This window comes from Drosophila subpulchrella, chromosome 3R, assembly GCF_014743375.2.
Source record: "Drosophila subpulchrella strain 33 F10 #4 breed RU33 chromosome 3R, RU_Dsub_v1.1 Primary Assembly, whole genome shotgun sequence".
In the NCBI taxonomy this organism is placed as follows: domain Eukaryota; kingdom Metazoa; phylum Arthropoda; class Insecta; order Diptera; family Drosophilidae; genus Drosophila; species Drosophila subpulchrella.
The window spans coordinates 9,583,576-9,603,262 of NC_050609.1; the positions used below are offsets into that span (position 1 = coordinate 9,583,576).

At 46.9% G+C, this 19,687-nt stretch overlaps 6 protein-coding genes across 8 annotated transcripts; 2 read left to right on the top strand and 4 right to left on the bottom strand.

Annotated features, from left to right (window-relative positions):
* The first annotated feature begins 45 nt into the window (after window positions 1-45).
* On the top strand, window positions 46-1,834 carry LOC119551688. Its single transcript, XM_037861157.1, has one exon. It carries the CDS (start codon window positions 142-144, stop codon window positions 1,819-1,821), a length of 1,680 nt encoding a protein of 559 aa, XP_037717085.1. The 5' UTR covers window positions 46-141; the 3' UTR covers window positions 1,822-1,834.
* A 19-nt stretch (window positions 1,835-1,853) lies between these two features.
* LOC119551719 (ATP synthase subunit O, mitochondrial) lies at window positions 1,854-3,009 on the bottom strand. Its single transcript, XM_037861224.1, has 3 exons — window positions 2,860-3,009; window positions 2,181-2,624; window positions 1,854-2,119 (listed from the first exon to the last, which is right to left on the bottom strand). Exons 1-3 carry the CDS (start codon window positions 2,887-2,889, stop codon window positions 1,964-1,966), a joined length of 630 nt encoding a protein of 209 aa, XP_037717152.1. The 5' UTR covers window positions 2,890-3,009; the 3' UTR covers window positions 1,854-1,963.
* Window positions 3,010-3,273: 264 nt separating this feature from the next.
* On the bottom strand, window positions 3,274-4,976 carry LOC119551718 (protein SET). Its single transcript, XM_037861209.1, has 4 exons — window positions 4,591-4,976; window positions 4,017-4,206; window positions 3,612-3,962; window positions 3,274-3,551 (listed from the first exon to the last, which is right to left on the bottom strand). The coding sequence occupies exons 1-4, from the start codon at window positions 4,846-4,848 to the stop codon at window positions 3,541-3,543; spliced, it is 810 nt and encodes a 269-aa protein (XP_037717137.1). The 5' UTR covers window positions 4,849-4,976; the 3' UTR covers window positions 3,274-3,540.
* Window positions 4,977-5,096: 120 nt separating this feature from the next.
* LOC119551672 (eukaryotic translation initiation factor 2 subunit 3) lies at window positions 5,097-10,667 on the top strand. 3 transcript variants are annotated; one of them, XM_037861146.1, is made up of 5 exons: window positions 5,118-5,282; window positions 5,836-6,010; window positions 8,951-9,187; window positions 9,257-10,130; window positions 10,198-10,667. In XM_037861146.1, exons 1-5 carry the CDS (start codon window positions 5,217-5,219, stop codon window positions 10,271-10,273), a joined length of 1,428 nt encoding a protein of 475 aa, XP_037717074.1. In that variant the 5' UTR covers window positions 5,118-5,216; the 3' UTR covers window positions 10,274-10,667. The 3 variants fall into 3 exon arrangements, with proteins under 3 accessions (XP_037717057.1, XP_037717074.1, XP_037717065.1); XM_037861129.1 differs by lacking the exons at window positions 8,951-9,187; window positions 9,257-10,130; window positions 10,198-10,667 and adding an exon at window positions 6,676-8,723 and having other exon boundaries at window positions 5,097-5,282; XM_037861137.1 differs by lacking the exons at window positions 5,118-5,282; window positions 5,836-6,010; window positions 8,951-9,187; window positions 9,257-10,130; window positions 10,198-10,667 and adding exons at window positions 6,064-6,468; window positions 6,676-8,890.
* A 384-nt stretch (window positions 10,668-11,051) lies between these two features.
* LOC119562196 (homeobox protein prospero) lies at window positions 11,052-16,683 on the bottom strand. The gene is made up of 4 exons (XM_037875403.1): window positions 16,553-16,683; window positions 14,562-16,488; window positions 13,423-14,372; window positions 11,052-13,194 (listed from the first exon to the last, which is right to left on the bottom strand). Exons 1-4 carry the CDS (start codon window positions 16,612-16,614, stop codon window positions 13,116-13,118), a joined length of 3,018 nt encoding a protein of 1,005 aa, XP_037731331.1. The 5' UTR covers window positions 16,615-16,683; the 3' UTR covers window positions 11,052-13,115.
* LOC119562210 lies at window positions 16,665-19,185 on the bottom strand. The gene is made up of 2 exons (XM_037875410.1): window positions 18,996-19,185; window positions 16,665-16,967 (listed from the first exon to the last, which is right to left on the bottom strand). Exons 1-2 carry the CDS (start codon window positions 19,036-19,038, stop codon window positions 16,693-16,695), a joined length of 318 nt encoding a protein of 105 aa, XP_037731338.1. The 5' UTR covers window positions 19,039-19,185; the 3' UTR covers window positions 16,665-16,692.
* Between the last annotated feature and the right edge of the window lie 502 nt (window positions 19,186-19,687).

Genomic DNA, 19,687 nt, shown 5'->3' on the forward strand with positions numbered 1-19,687 from the left:
TATCAAACAAATACCGTGCTTTTGGTGCAGCTTTAAAAGTGCAGATAGGGCCCATTCCGATAACTGTTATCGACTTTGTAAAATGCTCCTGGATTTAAAATTCAAAATTTGACCGTTTCTGTCCTGGTTGTTCGTCAGAAAATGCATCGTCGTTGTATAATCTGTGGTCAAGAGCCGGGCGACCACTGCGTCTACCCGCGCAACATGTCGGAGGCTCGCCGTTGGCAGAATCTGGCCAACCTCAGCAGCTTTGATGTGGACACGGAATCGCTGTGGCGGCACGGATGCGTTTGCTCCTCCCACTTGGACGCGGACAACCGAGGTTCCAGCACCGGCTCGGAGAGCTCTGCTGGTGCTGCTGAGGGGGCAAGGAATCCTGCCGGCCTGCAGGAATCCGGCGTCAAGTGGAGTTCTTCGGGATCGGCATCTGGCCGAGGTTATACCACCTACAGCATGGCCGTTGAGGAGATGCCCAACCAAAGCAAAAGGAGTTTTAATTCGGATAAGCAGGAGATCAGCACCGGAAACAGATTCAAAAATGGTTGCTGCCATTTTCGAAATGCCTGCAACAACATGTTGCCGGGTAATCCTTATGGATTCACCCAAATGGGTCCGAATTTCGCAAGTCCACAGGCTCCTCCCAATTTAAAAACGAGGGTAAATCAATCTCCTCGTGGAAATACAGGTTGCGTCTGCGCCAACTGTAAACTAATGAGGAACAAGAGCACCCCTGCTCCTACCGAAATCCAATTCTTCCCACCGCAAAGGAATAACAAATCCAGAGCCCCTCCGGATTCATCTGGAAGCCAGCAAAGTATAAAGAAACCTCAAAAAAGGGATATATCAAAGGTTGGCCAACAAAAACCAAAGACATGTGATCTTACATCTTGTCCCGCCTTAAAGAAACAAAGATCGGAGGATTTAAAGCCCCAAGGAGAGGATTTCCGCAGCCTAGCCAGTTCTCTGAACCACTTGGCATCGCAAACATGGCGAAGTATTCGTAACTCCAAGGTTCCCATGAGTTTGCAAAACAGGAAGCAAAAGCCGGAGCCGATGCTAAAGAGCCAATACTGCCAGACTGGCATTAACTGCCATTTAAAGGATCAGGAGGTGCAATGCTCAAAGGTGGCTCTGCAGGCCCAGAGTTCCCTACCAGTTGGTCGACCTAAGCAGGTTGCTTCCTTCAGCTACCGAACAACCAGTTCAGCCACGGGTTTTTCAGCAGGATATACCACTAATTCAAGCAATTTCACAAACGGAAGCGAGCGAAGAAATTCAAATGCTATCAACGTGCTGCTTATGAATGGCACCAGAAATAACGACTACGATGATTCTTGCTGCTGTCAGACCAATCATCGTCCTATGGCCCCACCTCCAGAGATTTGCGTACAGGAATCAGATCTCACGGAGTCCAACGAATGCGCGGTGTTTCCGGAAATCGACAAGCCGAAGTATCGAGTTTGTCGGTCTAACAATGAGACCAACGTCCTGGTTCTCGAAGAAGGTCCCATGGATGGATGTAGTCCCACAGCCACGGGGGAATCAGACACAATAGCTGGCGAGGCGCAGAATCAGGGTGGAGCTCAGCTCAATTCAAATGAGAATCGCAGTAGAGAACAGCAGAACGATTTTGTCAACAGTTGGCTCGATTGCCCGGCAGCGGACAACTTCACCAAGGTCCTAGAAATGCAAAGAGCTCGCATCAAGGAGCTGGAGAATCTGCTGCAGCAGCACAACCTGCTGCAGCAGACCATCCAGCACAAGGTGGCGGAGCTGCAGTGCACAGACAAACCGAATCCTACGGACGGGACAAAAAAATAACATCAAATAAAAATAACATGTATCCAAAGGACTTTCGTTGGTTTTCCAAGGGCTAAGAGTGGTTTATTCGCAATTACCGCTTGAATTCCAATACCAAACTTTCAGTTTGAACCATCTAAATCAAGAGCTAATCCTTAGGGGTCTAGGCAGCGGCCTGGATGACATCGGTGTAGAGCTTGACCTTAGTGGCAATGCTCATGTCGACGTATTTGTCGCCAATGGAAACGATCAGGCCACCAATGATGCTGGGGTCCACACGGGAGGTGATCTTCAGGGACTCGTTGCCCTTCAGGAAGGACTGAAAGGAAGAGAACAATGAATAGAGATAAGAAAGAAGGAGGGGAAGCGGAAGTAGCTACCTTGAGGGCACCCTCCAGCTGCTTGCTCTGGGAGGAATCCAGGGGCTTGGCGGTGACCACCTCGCAGACAACCTCGCCGCGGTGGGCGGCCATGATGGTCTTGAAGGCGTTGATCACGGTGTCCAGCCTCTTCAGACGACCGTTGTCGGCCAACAGACCCAGCAGGTTGGCGGTGGCCGGGGCGAAGCGCAGCTTCTCGGCCGACTCCTTCAGAGCGGTGGCCATGACCTTCTTGTTGATGATCGGGCTGGTCACATGCTCGCGCAGCTTCTTGTCGCTGCGGATGGTGGCCTGCAGGGCGGTCAGGTCCTTCTCAACCTGGTCCAACTGGCTCATCTTGGAGGCGGCCGAGTACAAGGCGGTGGCATAGCGACCCTCCAGTCCGAACACCTGAATTGGAGGCTTCACCGTCGCCTGGGCGGCAGCCGAGCTGAGGGTGCGGCTCTGCGGGATTATCAAAAAAAAGAGCACTTAGTCAGTCCTTCGGTTTAATAAACAGAAACTGCCTCCGGTTTGTGGGTTAGTGGGCAAAAATTACATAACCAAGAAAAGCGCGTTAGATAATTGTAAAAAAGCAACTGCAGGTTGTCCTGCAACTAATAATATGTGTAGCACTCAAAGTGGCTTGGCTTTGCATAGGGAGAATTGCCCCCTCCTTAATTTATTCACTAAAACCTACCAAAATTGCCAATTTGTTAACACAGGCCATCGTTTTTATCCCGAGAATTTTTCAGCTAAAAATCGCAGCTGTGACCAGGGTTACGTTAGTAGTTACGGGATTTTTCGATACCTGCGCCAGCGCTGCTTTAAATATCTATCGATTACAAAAAATAGCTAGAACAAAAAAATTTATGTATTTGAAATAGCTAGTTTCAATTTTTAATTTATATGTACATAGCTATGGAAAATTACTAAATCCGGATAATTCAACGATCTTAAATATATCCAATATTCCCAACAAAACAGTAGAGGTTTACATTTTTTTTAATAGTGATGTCATGAGTGCTCAACATTTTCATCTAGTTTTAAATATCCCAAATTGAATGTCTCAAAATGTTTTAGAAAAAAGCCAACTGACAAGAGATGGCGGGAATTTGAAACGACTCGGTTTGAGATTCGATTCACGTCTTTTTTATTTGTTTTAAATTTTTTTTAAATGGTGATTCTCATTTTTTTTTTTTTTGCTTTTCAATGGAAATATGACTTTTCTTTTACTTAATTAGAAACCTAAATATGTCTGAAATGGTTGCGAATATGTGAATGTTGCATAACCACACGGGAAACTATAGTTGCAAGTGGTTGGAAACACTTTGGGTCTTCACTTGGGAGCGAATTGAAATTATATGCTCGCTATTTCAGATTACTTGTCATCTGAAAGGGATTTCGACTGTTAGGGATTTGTCTTGTTAGTATATTGTTTGTATTTTATACCTTCATCCTCGTCTTCTTCCTCGCCCTCGCCATCCTCACCGTCCTCGTCGTCGAATGCCTCCTCCTCGTTTTCTTCGTTGTCCTCCTCATCTTCGGGCTCCACCTCGATATCAGGTACCAGATAATACTGCAGTGGATTGGGCCAGAGGTCGTCCTTTATCAGTTCTGCGATCTCATCGTTGACGGGATCGGTGTTATCCGAGAACCAGTCGAAGAAGGTCTTGTACTCGGAGTTGCGCTTCTTCTTGTTGCCGTAGGGCTTCGTCAGCAGAAGTTTGAGCAGGTTCTTTCCCTCCTTCCATTTGATGGGCGTGCTGGTGGACGCGGGCCAGTCACCGTTTTCTGAAGCAGCTGAAATGTTATCAGTTATAAGTAATTCTTTAGGATATCTCCTGCCGGACCTACCCGCTGAATTCAAGTGGAACTCTTTGGTGAGCACCTTGTTCTCGAAGTAAGGATTCTCGTCGAAGTGGAAGTTGATGCGGTAGCCCGATTTAATGTCCTCGAACTCCTCCACCTCCAGTTTGTTAAGGGCGTGCAGGCATTCCTCCTCCTCCTCGTCCAGAATGCCGGAAACTTGCGGGTGGTTGATAAACTGCAAACATGGTAATTGGGATTAGCATGGGAAATCGATATTTTAGATGCAGATTATATGGGTTTTTTGGAGCCCATTCATTATTTCTGGGTTAGGACTGGGGAAAATTTGTGTATTTCCCGAAGAGGCCCGCCAGACATGGTCTATCGATAACACGATTTTCGCGGTGGGGTAACTGAGCGGGGAGCCGGCGGCGGAGGAATAGCAGCCCAAGATGAACAAGAAAAATTCCTCGAATAGAGAAAATTTTTTGTACATGTGTGCTGCTGTTGGGTCACAGAACCCATTACATTTGCAGACCCTCAAAATAGAGCCGACAGGCTTCATCAGAACCCAACCGATAGACACGCGGACCGGGCAATCATGGCCGCGCGGTGGACTCACCGAGGTCACCCAGAAGTTGGGGATTCGCTTGACCAGTTCGCTGCGCTTCTCGTAGCACGGCTTCCGCAGCTTGTTGTACTTCTGCTCCACCTTGAGGATCTCCTCGCTGGCCTTCTCGTTCAGCGCGTCGATCTCGTTCTGGCAGGCATCAATCTGCTCCAGCGCCTCCGACTCCTCCTCGTTGTTGCCGGCGGCTGCGGTTGTGTTGCCATCGGCGGGGGCGCCGTCCAGCTTGGCTCGCTTTGGCACGCTCGACATTCTGCTCGCTTTTCCGGTGTACGTGCGGTCGTAAATTACAAGATATTTGACCAAAAAGCGGCGGTACAGTTGAGCAGAAGAGAAGCGAAGCGGATTTTTACCTTGCGTTTGCGGTCTTCAGAGATGAGAGTATATCGATACTATCGATTGCCAAACCACCGGCGCCGCTTTGCAGCACTGCCCCGCATTACAGGGCATTTTCGGCACTTTTGCAACACGCTCCAACTATCGATATCACAGCATTTGTTATTTGTCTCCGCCTATCGGGCGCTAACATTCTTCGATATCGAGATTTGATGCCGAGCTGTAGTAGCTGAAAATTAATTTTATAATTTTGTATTCGCATCGTTTCCGAAAACAACAGCAACATGGCCACGGCTGAAGCCCAAATCGGTGTGAACAAAAACTTGCAGAAGCAGGACCTCAGCAACTTGGTAAGCAGCCCGAAAGAGGACCGCCCGACGCCGCCTGTTTTTTCCACCTCCGCCCGTGTGTGAAAGTGTACGCGTCGTCATTATGGAGCCGCTTCCCGGAAAAGCAGCGGGGTGTGTGAGGCCAGAACCCATCCGGATGGCCTCAAGAGGTCCGCAGGCCGGTTTTCCAGCAGCCCTTAGTGGGTTTTGCCAGGGCCAAGAGCCTTTTGTTGTGCCCCGAAAAAAGTAGGGAAAATGCAGCACGTGGCGCTACATTTAGGGACTGTTCGGTTTTCCCCGGGGTTTTGACTCCGCCTTCGTGTTCGATTTGTGCCCAGGCGAGATTTAGGGCCTGGTCAGCAGCTCAGTTTCTCGAGAACAGCCCAACTGTTGTCATCCATTTAGCTGATGCAATTCAAGCGACATTCTAACCTCAAAATCCACGGCTTTCCTATATACACACATGCAGCTGAGGCGGGATGTTTTGTCGGGGGGCGTGGCGGTGGTAAACGAGAGACTTGGACTCCGACTTTCCCCCCTTGATACACCTTGATTAATCGGTTTGCATTTGCAGGACGTGTCCAAACTCACCCCTCTTTCGCCAGAGGTCATCTCCCGCCAGGCCACCATCAACATTGGTACCATCGGTCATGTAGCCCACGGTAAATCCACGGTGGTCAAGGCCATCTCCGGCGTGCAGACTGTGCGTTTCAAGAACGAGCTGGAGCGGAACATCACAATCAAGCTGGGTGAGTGCGGGATCCGTCTTAGATAGTCTAGGCCGTAGTCTAAGATGTACTTTCCACTACGAGTATATAAGTTAGTCGTATGTTGATCCTTCCTGCTCGCCTGTAAACCCGTAGTGCCCTAAGATTGTTTGTACACCTTCTCGGCTGGCCGAAGATAACCCACAAATCCTGTTAAATCTTAAGTTTAATCTTAATTAACACCGTTCCGACGACGGCACACCGCGTAGCCAACTCTGTCGCTGCTTTATATCGAAATACCATTGAAAAAGCGTTCTGCGAATGACTTTGTCTCCTGTAACTCTAACTTCTGTGTATTTGGTGTACTTAAATTGCTGGATTATAGCACGCGTTGCCTTGCCTGTCAAGGTGTGTCGTCGCCTAAGTAGTAGACTAAAAAAAAAAGGAATTTCCCATAGATGTAATCTACAAAGCTGGATGAAAAAGCAGTCCTACCTTTTGTATTAAGAATCTCATTCTGTTAGCTTAGTCTTGAATTTGATATTTTGATTGATTCGACTGATAATCCAGCAATTTAATTAATTGCCAATCTTTTTCTTCTTTTTCCCCATTTCTCCGGTTTTTTCGTTTCCTTCGGTTGCGATGCGCTCAAAAAAAAACAACCCACCCAACTCCAATCCAAAATTGTCCAAAATTGTCATTTGCAGAACGCTTAAGCGAAAAGAAAATCAAAAAACTTATGAGCTCCAGGCAGCAGCGACAGCAGTATGAACACAAGCAACGTTCCATCGTAAGGCACCTGTCTGAAATGCGGAAACACAACCGTTTGCGTCGTCTCTGCACGATGCCAGCTCCATTCTCCGTGCCATCTTCTTCGTCCAGCGTGGACAGACGCACCAGCCGGCGAAGCAGCAGCCAGACCTCACTGAGTCCCAGCAACAGTAGCGGATATGGCAGCGTCTTCGGCTGCGAAGACCATGACGTGGCCACATCTCAAATCCACAAGGCTTTCGCCAATCTGAAGCGACGACGCAGCTGCGGCGCGAGCACACCGACTCCCGACTCTAAACGGTCCAAGAACAACCAGGGACAGATGGTCAAGAAGCCGCCAAAGGGCGAGTACATTGTGGAACGCATTGAGTGCGTGGAGGTAGAAAAATATCAGCCAGTCTTCTTTGTCAAATGGCAGGGATACTCTGCCAGCAAGAACACCTGGGAGAGCCTAGCCAACGTGGCCGACTGCGCCCAAATGGAGGAGTTTTTGGAGCGGCATCAGCAGCTCTACGAGACTTACATTGCTAAGATAACCAGTGAACTTGAGGGGCAGCTGGAGGCCTTGCCGCTGATGCAGAACATCACGGTGGCCGATGTGGATGCCTTTGATCCGCTTAATCTGCAGCTTGACCTCATTCTACTGGCCCAGTACCAGGCTGCGAGCAGTCGTAGCCAGAAGGAGCCGCAGAAGATCGGAGAGCGAGCCCTGCGCAACATGCAGCTCAAGCGGGCACAATTTACTCGGCGCAAGCAGCTGGTTGACCTAGCAATGTTTGAGGAGCGCATGAACAGTGTGGAGCAGCCGTCGCCACCAATTCGAGTGGAGAACGACGTGGATCTGGATACCATAGACAGCAATTTCATGTACATACAGAAGAACATAATCGGCGAAGGAGTGCCCAAGCCGGAAGCGGGAATTCTGGGCTGCAAGTGCTGTGACGAGGATGGTGTCGAGGAATGCGCTCCCTCCACAAAGTGCTGTGCTCGCATGGCCGGCGAGCTGTTTGCCTACGAGCGGAACACACGGCGCTTGCGCCTGCATCCAGGAAGCGCTATCTTCGAGTGCAATAGCCGCTGCGCATGCAAGGAGACCTGCTCCAATCGCCTGGTTCAACACGGACGCCAGCTCCCGCTGGTGCTGTTCAAGACGAGCAACGGCAGCGGCTGGGGTGTGAAGACCCCGAATGCCCTGCGAAAGGGTGAATTTGTGTGCGAGTACATTGGGGAGATCATCACCAGCGACGAGGCCAATGAGCGCGGCAAGGCGTACGACGACAAGGGCAGGACATATCTATTTGACTTGGACTACAACACGGCTCAGGAGAGCGAGTACACAATCGATGCGGCAAACTTCGGCAATATCTCGCATTTTATCAACCACTCGTGCGATCCAAATCTCGCCGTGTTCCCCTGCTGGATCGAGCATTTAAATGTGGCCCTGCCGCACCTTGTGTTCTTCACGCTGCGTCCCATTAGGGCCGGCGAGGAGCTGAGCTTCGACTACATTCGCGCGGATAACGAGGACTTGCCGTACGAGAACCTCTCGACCGCTGTGCGTGTTGAGTGCCGCTGCGGAGCGGACAATTGCCGAAAGGTCCTTTTTTAAACGGATACACCCAATATTTTTTCTTATTACGGCAAAAAATCCTTTAATTTGCATTGAACTATATTTTTTTCAACACATTTGTTGCTAGTTGGCGCTTGCTTGCCATCTGTATGCAGATTTTATATTATGAACAATCAATTGATGGCATTTTAATTATTTATTTGTTATCCTTGCACTGCCAAATGCGAATATCGACGAATTGTGGATTTATATTAAGTTTGAACAAAATACGACTAGAGAATAAAACAAAAATTCCGCATACTTTGTACATGTCATTATATACCTTTTACTTTTCTATTATGGAATTAGGTTAACAGTAGTGTTTGGACAAACACCTTACAATGTGCTAAAATAAAGTACGGTATTATGTGTAAATCAATATTTCAGAATAAATACCTTATGATAATTGAATGATGTTATGTATTTATTTTTTTTAGCCTTATGTTTTGGAGAGGAAAATGTAGTTTAGCATATATGATAATTCTTTGTAGAAACAATGTATGATGATTCAAGTGAGAAAACCACCTAGAGTTATTGTTAGATGTTTGCGAAGAAGAATCGAAAAACCTAGTCCTGTATAATTACTATCGCCTTGCTTTTAGGTTACGCCAATGCCAAAATCTACAAGTGCGACAACCCCAAGTGCCCACGCCCGGCCAGCTTCGTATCGGACGCCTCGAGCAAGGACGACAGCTTGCCCTGCACCCGACTCAACTGCTCCGGTAACTTCAGATTGGTGCGACACGTGAGCTTCGTCGATTGCCCCGGTCACGACATTCTTATGGCTACCATGTTGAACGGCGCCGCTGTGATGGACGCCGCCCTGCTGCTCATTGCTGGTGGGTATTTTCATATATACATTCCGAATAATGCAGAGACTTACTAACTAATATCTATCCCATGTGCAGGCAATGAATCCTGTCCACAACCGCAAACCTCTGAGCATTTGGCTGCAATTGAGATCATGAAGCTAAAACAGATTCTGATCTTGCAAAACAAGATCGATCTGATTAAGGAAAGCCAGGCGAAGGAGCAGTACGAAGAGATCACCAAATTCGTCCAGGGCACCGTCGCTGAGGGCGCTCCGATCATCCCAATCTCGGCCCAGCTCAAGTACAACATCGATGTACTCTGCGAGTACATTGTAAACAAGATCCCCGTGCCACCGCGCGACTTCAACGCCCCGCCCCGTCTGATCGTAATCCGATCCTTCGACGTCAACAAGCCAGGCTGCGAGGTGGCAGATCTAAAGGGCGGCGTTGCCGGCGGCTCCATCCTGAGCGGCGTGCTGAAGGTTGGCCAGGAGATCGAGGTGCGACCGGGCGTCGTGACCAAGGATAGCGACGGCAACATCACCTGCCGACCCATCTTCTCGCGCATCGTCTCGCTATTCGCCGAGCAGAACGAGTTGCAGTACGCCGTGCCCGGTGGTCTGATTGGTGTGGGCACCAAGATCGATCCGACGCTGTGTCGTGCCGATCGTCTGGTCGGTCAGGTGCTGGGCGCCGTTGGCCAGCTGCCCGACATCTACCAGGAGCTGGAAATCTCGTACTACCTCCTGCGTCGCCTGCTGGGTGTCCGCACTGATGGCGACAAAAAGGGTGCGCGTGTGGAGAAGCTGCAGAAGAACGAAATCCTCTTGGTTAACATCGGATCCCTCAGCACCGGCGGTCGCATCTCGGCCACCAAGGGTGATTTGGCCAAGATTGTGCTGACGACACCTGTGTGCACGGAGAAGGGCGAGAAGATTGCCCTCAGCAGACGTGTGGAGAACCACTGGCGGTGAGTAAACACAGTCCCTGTATGGTTATTTTCAAATAACTAAATAAAATCAAATTTTCCCTTCCAGTTTGATCGGCTGGGGTCAGATCTTTGGAGGCAAGACAATCACACCCGTTTTGGACAGTCAGGTAGCAAAGAAGTAGAACTAAGTTAGGATCCGATTGGTTCTACTTTTAGAAGCAACACCAGCGACAACAGTAGCAGCATCATCTTTATTAGGCCTCTTCGCCCTGCTCCCTTTTGTCCCCCAGCTCCATTCTTCCCGTGTCCGTTGATCAAACCGAAACAAAAAAGTACCAACAAAAACAAATACATACCTAACTTAATTTATTAAATTTTGTTGTCGTGTATGTATATAAAAAGAAAACACACGTTTCGCTTGCGAGTGTTGTGCATCTATAGCAGAATCAGGCATTACAAAAACAACTAATAGGATATACCTTACATATTATATTAACTAAAGGCAAATCTGATACATCGTAAAATTGTTTTTATGATTTAAATACAAAAGAAAAACGAAACGAAAAAAACACGTAACAATTGTATTGCATTTTTTACAATTAAAACCTCAAGAACTGACTTGTTATTTTGGGAGTGTTGGAATGTCGTATTCAGAATGTTGGCTAGAAAACGCGGGCTGGATCTTACTTATGTGTTTTTCAATGGGGACGCTACAAAGGTAGACCGATAGGAACAGCAATCGACGCCATAATTTTTTCCGCTCTTATGACATTTCTCTTCAGAAAGATTTTCCAATTGCAAAAATTGAGTTTCATACATAATAGCATCGAATTTTCTTTTACAAAAATAAATAATATCATTGATATCCCAACCCCTTTTTGTTTTTATTCAAAAAAACTTTTGTAGCGCTCTTACTAAAAAATGCATTGTTAAAGCCCACTAAAAAAGTCAAACACGGGATTAATATTCATTATAGACCAATTTATTTTTCCACTTTTAGTTCAATTAAATTTAAATAGTTACAATACGATGTTTCTTCAATAACACATTGATACTCGTAATATTTTGTGGTTTAAGCAATTATTCATACAAATCTCAATATCGTTTTTGAAACACGATGTCCGTCGCAACCGATTAATCGATATTTGAGTTTGACATCCATTGTGTTGAATAATTTTTGAAACGGTTTTGGCTTTTTTTCTTTCGATTTGGTAAATTTGTTTTAACTATCGCACACTAGTTTAATTTTAATGTATTTTTATCCTTTGTAATTTTAAACTACTATTACCAAGTATTTGTTAATTTAATATTTGGTTTTTTGAGACTTCGTTTAATAGTAAATATAGCTTATTGAATAAAAATTCGTACTTAGCCGTGATGTACATATGTTGTTTTGGTTTTACTGTTGAAACTAAATTTTGATAAATGACTCACTAATAAGTATATTGAAAAACGTTTGATTTCATTATTTAATACTATTGAGTAATTTCTGTAATACTTGTAATTTCAGTATGCTAAATTACTCCCCCAAATCGGGGGACACGATTGCGTTGTGGTCAGTACACGCTTTGAGCATTTGATAACAGAGTCGAGTCTTCGTTGAACGTACATACAATACAAAATCCGAACTCAAACAACAAATTGTACAATCCATGTTTGTCTCGGTGTATAGTTATTTTGAGCATCCGTTGAACACAATACAGTTTTCAGGTCAGAGAGATCGATTACAACCAAAAGCGGAACAAGAACCGTTTTCGAACAAGTTTTTTAGTGGGGAAAACTACCTAAATTAGAAAAGAACTAAAGCTAAGCAAATCAGGATAATATACCTTATAGTATCTATCTGGGGTATCTTTGGCTTTCGTCTAAGTGAAGCTTCGACTAATTGCTTGCTGGCTTAGTATGATTACGACTAGTTTTGCAATTGATCGAATCAAACAATTCATTCGCCCATTACTTCTTCTGGGTCGCTGCTCTCCTATCTGTATTCCATATACATATACTTTATATCGTGCTTATATCGTTGGCATTAGACTGTCTAGGACCCGCCCGATTCAAGACGTAAACGAAAGTTATTCTCTAGCAAGTCCTTCGTTATCGACCAAGAAACCGTCTAATGTATTTAGAACCCCACACAAAAACCACTTGGAAACTATTTCTTATATCTATATACTGACGTAGTTTCATTTTATATGGTACATTCATTTGAGTTGACTGGGAAAAGAATGGTAATTTAGAAGTTAGAAGAGCTTTGGAACTCCGACATCTTAATAAAGCGGGTATGGTCTGGTAATGAGCTTTGAATTCAAATTCGTATCCTAAGTTTTCCTTTATGTATGTATATGTCAATTGGTTTATCCTAGAGTTCGTATGTGCAATGTTTGTGCATCTTGGGGATCAGCAGCGGGGAAATACCTTAAATTTTGGTCAGCTTCCTTTAGTTGTTTGTAAAAACTTTAATTTCATACATTCGTTATTTAGATATTACATACATACACAATTATTGACAGTTAACATTGGCAAAATGGCAGATGGCAGTAGGGTTCGACATCTTAATGATCAATTTCATATATGCTAAGTATTCAACAGTTTGCTAATATCCTTATAATGCAATGGTTATAATTGATTTTTGCCCGGTCTAACTCCTTACCCTATCGTTTCATATTCATATCGTATAGTACAGATTCAATTACATACATACAGAGATATACAGGTGCAAAACCAACACGCAGAGTTACATGCCGTTTATGGGTTGAGTATCGTCATGGTTATAGCTAACAATCAGTTGGTTACCATCTACTCATTTTTAACGACACAATTTATTATAGATTAAAGTACGCTTAATATGCTTATATACAGGATCTATCCACTCGTTGCAGCAGCACTTGGTTGGGTACCTAGGTTTCTTCTTAAGTTGATAAGCCTTCTGGGGCGGGGATTGTGGTATGGTTTTTGGAGCCTGCGTTTTCTTTAGGATGCTCTTCTGGTCGGGGATCGGGCATCTTAAAGAAAATGGCTTAAATCTCATTCGTTGACGTCTTCATCCGACGAGCTGGCAGCCGGAATTGTTGAGAACTGCCACTTTTCACGGTTGTTATTCTTGCTAACAGACACAATATAATGTCATTAGATGCCTATCTCTATGTCTTTTAATAAAAAAGTGAATCTATTGTTTTACCACTAGGGATTTTGTAAATGATTTAGAAAAGTTGTACTTGCAAATAATTACATTAAACATGATATTTATCCCTAATAATGTAATCCAGTGTTCGAAAGCAATAGCAGATCATGTGATTTCTATAACTAAGATTTCCTCACTAACTATACTCACCCATGCTTTTTTGCATTGCTGGGCAGGGTGTGAGAACTGCGGTAGTAGCTTTCGAGCGGCTCCTCCTTGGTCTCCTCCAGCGACTTGCGCTGCAGCGTCATCGTCTCCTGGGGCGAGGTCGAGGAGCAGGCGCCGCTCATCTCAGCACCCAGGTAGTACTTGGCGCTCTGCGCTATCTTGCAGTTCTCGCACTCACTCAAGTAGTCATCGTCCAGACTGGTGTCGTTGGGCAGAAAGTGCTCCTTGGGGTTCAGGCAGTTCTTCGAGGTGGTGCACACGGGCAGCTGCTTGCTGGGCGACCGCCCGCTGGATCCTCCTCCGGTGGTGGTTTTCGCCGTCAGCGGATAACTGGGCATCTGGCAGTGGGCAATCGCCAGACTCGTGGCAGCTCCTCCTCCTCCCGAACCAGTGTCCCGCTTGACGCGCAATATCTTTGGCAGTGTGGTGCTCTTGGCCGGAGCACCTGTCTGGCCACCCGAATTGTTGTTCTCCACCGGCGGAATGCTGATCACCGAGGGCACCTTGCTGACCACACTGTTGATGGTGCTGTTCAGCGACACCTTGCCGCTGATATGCTTGGGCAGGGTGTAGGTCACGTGGTTGGCCAGGGGGTAGAAGGTGCTCGAGTTGATCTTGCCGCTGACCAGCTTCTCGCCGGATCCGGCGGCTGGACTCGCCGGCGGCAGGGTCAGCGAGGGCGTCTGCTCCTTGCGCTGACCACTGGACACCGGCTTGCTCAGCGTGTAGATGGTGGCCACGGCGTTGTTGTTCCCGCTGCCGGACGAGCAGGAGGATGAGGAGGTGCTGACCACGGTGGCGCTCTTTAAATTCGTTAGGCTTTTGTAGAGTTTCGGTGGTAAAGTCGGATTGCTCGGATCTGTATGCAGCTGCTGTTGCTGGCTAAAGAAATGTTGCTGCTGTTTCTGCGTCAAACTCAAGTAGGCATCAACCTAAAAGATACAAGAGGATGAGCCCAGGGGCCAAAGAAAACGAAAACCGAGGAATGAAACCAAAGATATAAGTATATATACATGCAGAATTGAAAGCCAATCCAATCCCCCCCACTCCAATTTCGCCTTCGATCTCATTCCCCGCCATGTCAAGCTCTCACAAAGGGATTACTTACATTTCGAACTCACCTTTCGATTCAAGTAGGCGCTGGAGAGGGAATCGCCACCGCTGCCGCTGGACACACTGCGTCCGCCACTGCCTCCGCCGCTGGAGCTTCTACCCCGTTCTGCGGAATTGCTGGAGGATCTCTTCTGCACGCGACCCAGGACAATGGGTGGAGCAGACACCTCCTCGGGATGTTGCAGCGGGGGCGGTGGTATGATGGCCGATACATTCACTCCACCGCCGGATCCCGCATGCCCATGGTGCGTCTCATCGCCCACCTGCTTAGAGATGGTGGCTATCTTGGGTTCGTGTCCACACCCGCTTCGGCGCAAAGTTCCTCCTCCCGAGGCCGCCGCCGTGATTAAATCCTGTGCCTGCTGCTGCAGATTCGTCGAGGACTTTGCTCGCTGTCCATAGGACAAGGTGGCCGCATGGCGAACTCCTCCGCTGGCCGCCGCCCCCGGCGACAGGGAGCAGGTGGGCGTGGAAGTGCTGCTGCTGCTCGAGTTTCCCGCGAATAGTTTGCCAGCTCCGCTCAAGAAGGCATTCGCATTGGCCGTACTGCCCATGTAGGACATGGGCACATGCTGGATGGGGCACTGGCACATGGGCTTCTTGCTGGCCTGCGGCTTGTCGCTGGTGGAGGTGGCACTATTGCTGGTCTTGGGCTTCAGCTGGAGGGGATCGGCCACAGCGAAGTACCGCGGAATGGTGCGATGATAGCGCCTCGAGCTCGAGGGTGTCTTGCTGATCTGCTGCTGCTGCTGCTGTTGCTGGCTGCTCTTTAGTGTGCCATGCAGAGGCATCTGCGTGGTCTGGGTCACCGAATCTGCTGTGCTGCAGGCAGGTGGCGCCGAGATTGTGGCTATCTCCAGAGGCTGCAGTAGCTCCATGGCCGGCGAAGAGATGGCCGCCAGCAGATGTTGTTGTTGCTGCTGGTGATGCTGCTGTTGCTGATGGTGCAACACTTGGGAGTGGGTGGGTGTGGCCAGGAGTTCACCACTGTTGGCTGGCAGCGAATGATAGCTGGCGGCACTGGCACTCGCATTGATCTCCACATCGGCCACTGTGAGATACTGCTGCTGTTGTTGCTGATGCTGCTGCTGCTGTTGCTGTGGCAATTGATGCAGCAGCTCCTGTGATCCACGGGGCGTGGTCCTTCTTCCCGTCGTGTAGGCCGCAGAACTGGAACTGGCCGCCGCAGTGGTCACACTGGCGCTGATGTTCAGGTGGCAGTTCTTGTAGCTGCACTCCCCGGAGACAGGTGGCTTGGGCATGGTCTGGAGGCAAATGGATCCAGTGCTGACCGGAGGCTGGATCAGATGCTGCTGCTGTTGCTGCTGATGCTGCTGCTGTTGTTGCTCCAGGCTGAGCTGGTGATCGCTCTGCAGACTGTAAGGCGGCTGGTGATTCTCCCCGGTGGCTATGGTGGTCACCCCCCCACTGTTTATGTTAATGTTGATCAGGTTGGTGGTGCTCTGAGTGTACTGATTCGACTGGGGCAGCACAGAAGCAGCGGCGTGTGCGTGCTGCGGATGCGGATGAGCCACCAATTGCTGGCTGTAGGGCTGATGGTGCTGCTGCGGTTGAGTGTGCAGTTGGAGGGTGTGCTGCTGCAGATGCTGATGGGCCTGCACCTGGGCCTGGATCTGTTGCTGCTGCTGGGCCTGCGCCTGGGCTTGAGCTTGAGCTTGGGCCTGAGCCACTGCCTGATGTTGCTGCTGGCTGACGGTGGCCACCGCTCGCTGGGAACTGGCCGGCAGGTTGACGGTGCACTGGGCACTAAGGGCCTCCGCCTGGGAGATGGCCACCGCCTCTTCATAAGGCGGAGGGGCCTCACCACGCGGAAAATGTGGCTTCCACAGCGGATAGTGGGTGGCGGCGCCGCCGTAAGAGTAGTCGATGGCACTAAGATTGCCCTCCATGTAGCCCATGTTTCCGGCTATGTAGCTGCATGAATGGGGGAGGGGGTTCATTAGAGGATCTTGGGAGGATTAGCCTTTAAAAGACTCACCCTATACTGCCCACGATGCTGCGCTGATCCTCTGCATTCTGTCGATTCTCCCGCGCCCGCATCTTACGCTGCCTCAGGCGATTCACCAGGAAGAAGAGCAGCGACAGGGACAACGTGGCCGTGATGCCACTGGCCACCAGTCAAATGCCGAAGTCGGTGCTCCCGTCGCTGAACTGGTCGTCCAGGCAGATCACCTCGCAGCAGTTGTTGCCGCTGCCCACCGTCTGGAAGGACTTGCACTTGCTGAACGCCTCGCAGAGCACCATCTTGCACGCCTTGGGCAGCCCGCTGTCGCAGATGCACAGGCGGCAAGAGTCGGGTCCCGGCATGTAATGCATGCCCGTCTCGTACATCTTCCCGTTGTAGTCGCGGCAGGAGCCGCCGGGGATTAGGCTCGAGCTCACCGCATTTCCATCTGCGGGAGGTGGAATAAATTGGTTAGGTCTTATGTGAGAAGAGGGTATATGTTAAGTTTATTCAGTTTGAAAAAGATACTTTATGGCAAAAATTATATCAAAAACTTAATACTTAATACAAAATGTTTAAAACCAGGTTAAAAACCCATTTTATGGTTGCTGTCTTTAAAATAGATGTTTAATTTTCGTTTGTAATTGGGAATTAAAGTTTAAGTGTACGGTCCTCCAAAAGCTATTATGCTTATTAATTGCATAAATAATATTATGTTCAGAAATACAACATGACTAAAGCAAATTTCTGAAACTTCTAACATGTTGCCAAAGAATCTTTAAAAGCTGTGCATTTGTTAAATTTTAAAGCATATTTATTGGCGTTATTGAGGGGTAGAGATAGGAACCTTTTTCTTCGAAGAACCTTTTAACTTAAGAGTTACTACGACAATTTAAAAGCAACTGTGTTTACATATTTATTTAAAAAAAGACATCCGGAATTGATTCCGAAAATGATATCTATGATTTTATTAAAAAATCACATATCTAGTTTTCAAAATGCTCCATCTTAATGATATTTGATACTTGTGGTTAACCAAATATGTAGGTGAGGACCTTGTTTGTAGGTTCCTGCATATGTATTTACATAGGCTCCACGCAAATGTACATACTTGTGTACTTATGTATATTTATGCACCTATAATGCACACTCCATGCTAGCTGAATTCTTTATTTTGACACACTTGACCAACTTTCTCCTTTGCTGATTTAACATTGCGCCACCAAATCACACATACACACTTGAAAGCACTGCCAAAGTGCAGCAGGTGCTGTAAATTTTCTCAGCACAGGGGAGAGAAAGAGAAGGGGATAGGGGGAAGGATTCATGGAAGGACCACAATATTTATCACTTGAGTGAAATTAAATGCAAACGCATAACATTTTCGACATCATTTAAATGCTAAACAGCAAACGGAAATTCAAATTAAAAACAAATATACATGCACACTCGGACCCACACACACACACGGATTGTATGGGTATAGGTATGGTACATGCGTGTGCAGCAGGAAAGCAAATTTCTGGGCAGGAAACGCACGAACGAAAATGGCAAACAGGCGTGCGTTACGCCCCCGCAAAAAAAAGAAAAAATATCACATACGAAAAAAATTTTGCCTTTTATTCGAGAGTTTCCAAGTGAAACTCGCGTCCGAGTGTATGTATGTGTGTGTGCGATAAATACATACACGCGAGTCCAACCCACACACCCAGTTCACACCCATACAAAGGAGGCGAGTATACATGCAAAAAATAAACACCATACGCACACACCCCAAACAACCGCCCACCAGCTCCACACACACAGACAGGGCAGCAAGTCTGTGTGTATGCCATACACTGGGAAAATAAGTGATTGCTATTTCTCCTTAATAAAAATTTGAGCATTTTTAAAAGATTCTTCCGTAGATTAAAAATAACAATATTTCAACTTAAAAATTGTAATTCAAATGCTGTCTAATCAAAAATTATAAGTAGAAGTACAATCATAAAATGTATCATCTCAACATATCGATGTATCCATTTCTCTCCGTGCAGAGCAAAGCGAAATTTTGCAGGCCACTTCCTTCGTATTGCCATTTCCATTTCCCCACCCAAAAAACCGTTATGCCCCCTTTTCTCTCTCTCTCCCTCTCTCTCTGTTTTCTGCAGAGAAAAAGAGCGAGCATCTGCACTGGTGTTGGTGTGCCCTGCCAAAGTTTCTGCGTGTGTGTGTGCCCCGTGTCCCATAAATTGTGAACTGTGTGGCCATGGACCATATTTCCAATTATTTCTGAAGGAGTCAAGCAATCGAAATTGATTTTGCTTGAAAAACCTTGTGCCTTTGCTCTCAAGGAGTTTATCTTCGTTCGAATTGCATATTTTCACTTTAAGCAAGGATATGGGGCTGATTTTGCATGGGCCTGCATGTGTGTGTGTGTGTATATGTGTATCACATTTTTCACACCAATATTCCCCATTGAGAAGAGAACCGTTACCTTTGGCATTTCCAATGAACGCAAGTAATGCCAAAAAATACATATTGCACACGTTAGTTAGCACTCAGCACGGCACAATTAATTAAAACTTGCTAGCTTTGACACACAACTTTCAACCAAGTATTTTCAACAGTTTTTTGCGAACGTTCGAGCAATACCAACAACCACCGACGACGACGAAACGAACGGGAGTTTTCGCACAGACGTTGCGTTCCAGGGATGGCGCTCTCGATACCGTTATCGTGCCTGCCTGCCCGGAACCAGTTCCAGGGCTAAGCAAAAGAGTCCTCGTGTAACGTCCTTTTCAAAATTATAACGGTCGCTTGGGGTTAGATAAGAAATGAAAAGGGAAGCGTTTCAGTCTCGAATCCGAAGGATAAGATTCTAAGATTTTTAAAACAAATTTAAACAGATCATTCGTTTTTAGTTCAATCCAATTTTGAGCTTTCTTATAAGTTGCACAAAAATGTAGTATGCTTCTCAGGGACAACCAATTTTCTGGAGAAACTACGTGAAAAGTTTTTGTGTAGAAGGATTAACCCATGATTGTTATATTGCTTATACAACCATTATTTTCTCTTATATCAAATCAAATAAAATTTTAGAAACGAAGTTTATAAAAGCGAAGTATACTTCCTCTAAAAAGTTTGTATGGTCCATCATTAATAGCTAGCAAAAGAAATATTATTATT

Excerpts from the sequence above, each read along its gene's own strand:
- LOC119551688 (XM_037861157.1), top strand. The coding sequence starts at position 142 with ATGCATCGTCGTTGTATAATCTGTGGTCAAGAGCCGGGCGACCACTGC.
- LOC119551719 (XM_037861224.1), bottom strand. The coding sequence starts at position 2,889 with ATGGCCTGTGTTAACAAATTGGCAATTTTG. Across the intron at positions 2,625-2,859 it reads TTAACAAATTGGCAATTTTG|AGCCGCACCCTCAGCTCGGC; the intron begins GTAGGTTTTAGT and ends ATAATCCCGCAG. Across the intron at positions 2,120-2,180 it reads AGCTGGAGGGTGCCCTCAAG|TCCTTCCTGAAGGGCAACGA; the intron begins GTAGCTACTTCC and ends TCTTCCTTTCAG.
- LOC119551718 (XM_037861209.1), bottom strand. The coding sequence starts at position 4,848 with ATGTCGAGCGTGCCAAAGCGAGCCAAGCTGGACGGCGCCCCCGCCGAT. Across the intron at positions 4,207-4,590 it reads CCAACTTCTGGGTGACCTCG|TTTATCAACCACCCGCAAGT; the intron begins GTGAGTCCACCG and ends CCATGTTTGCAG. Across the intron at positions 3,963-4,016 it reads GTTCCACTTGAATTCAGCGG|CTGCTTCAGAAAACGGTGAC; the intron begins GTAGGTCCGGCA and ends ATAACATTTCAG.
- LOC119551672 (XM_037861129.1), top strand. The coding sequence starts at position 5,217 with ATGGCCACGGCTGAAGCCCAAATCGGTGTGAACAAAAACTTGCAGAAG. Across the intron at positions 5,283-5,835 it reads AGCAGGACCTCAGCAACTTG|GACGTGTCCAAACTCACCCC; the intron begins GTAAGCAGCCCG and ends TTGCATTTGCAG. Across the intron at positions 6,011-6,675 it reads GAACATCACAATCAAGCTGG|AACGCTTAAGCGAAAAGAAA; the intron begins GTGAGTGCGGGA and ends TGTCATTTGCAG.
- LOC119562196 (XM_037875403.1), bottom strand. The coding sequence starts at position 16,614 with ATGCGGGCGCGGGAGAATCGACAGAATGCAGAGGATCAGCGCAGCATC. Across the intron at positions 16,489-16,552 it reads AGCATCGTGGGCAGTATAGG|CTACATAGCCGGAAACATGG; the intron begins GTGAGTCTTTTA and ends CCATTCATGCAG. Across the intron at positions 14,373-14,561 it reads GCGCCTACTTGAATCGAAAG|GTTGATGCCTACTTGAGTTT; the intron begins GTGAGTTCGAAA and ends TGTATCTTTTAG.
- LOC119562210 (XM_037875410.1), bottom strand. The coding sequence starts at position 19,038 with ATGTATTTTTTGGCATTACTTGCGTTCATTGGAAATGCCAAAG. Across the intron at positions 16,968-18,995 it reads GTTCATTGGAAATGCCAAAG|ATGGAAATGCGGTGAGCTCG; the intron begins GTAACGGTTCTC and ends CACCTCCCGCAG.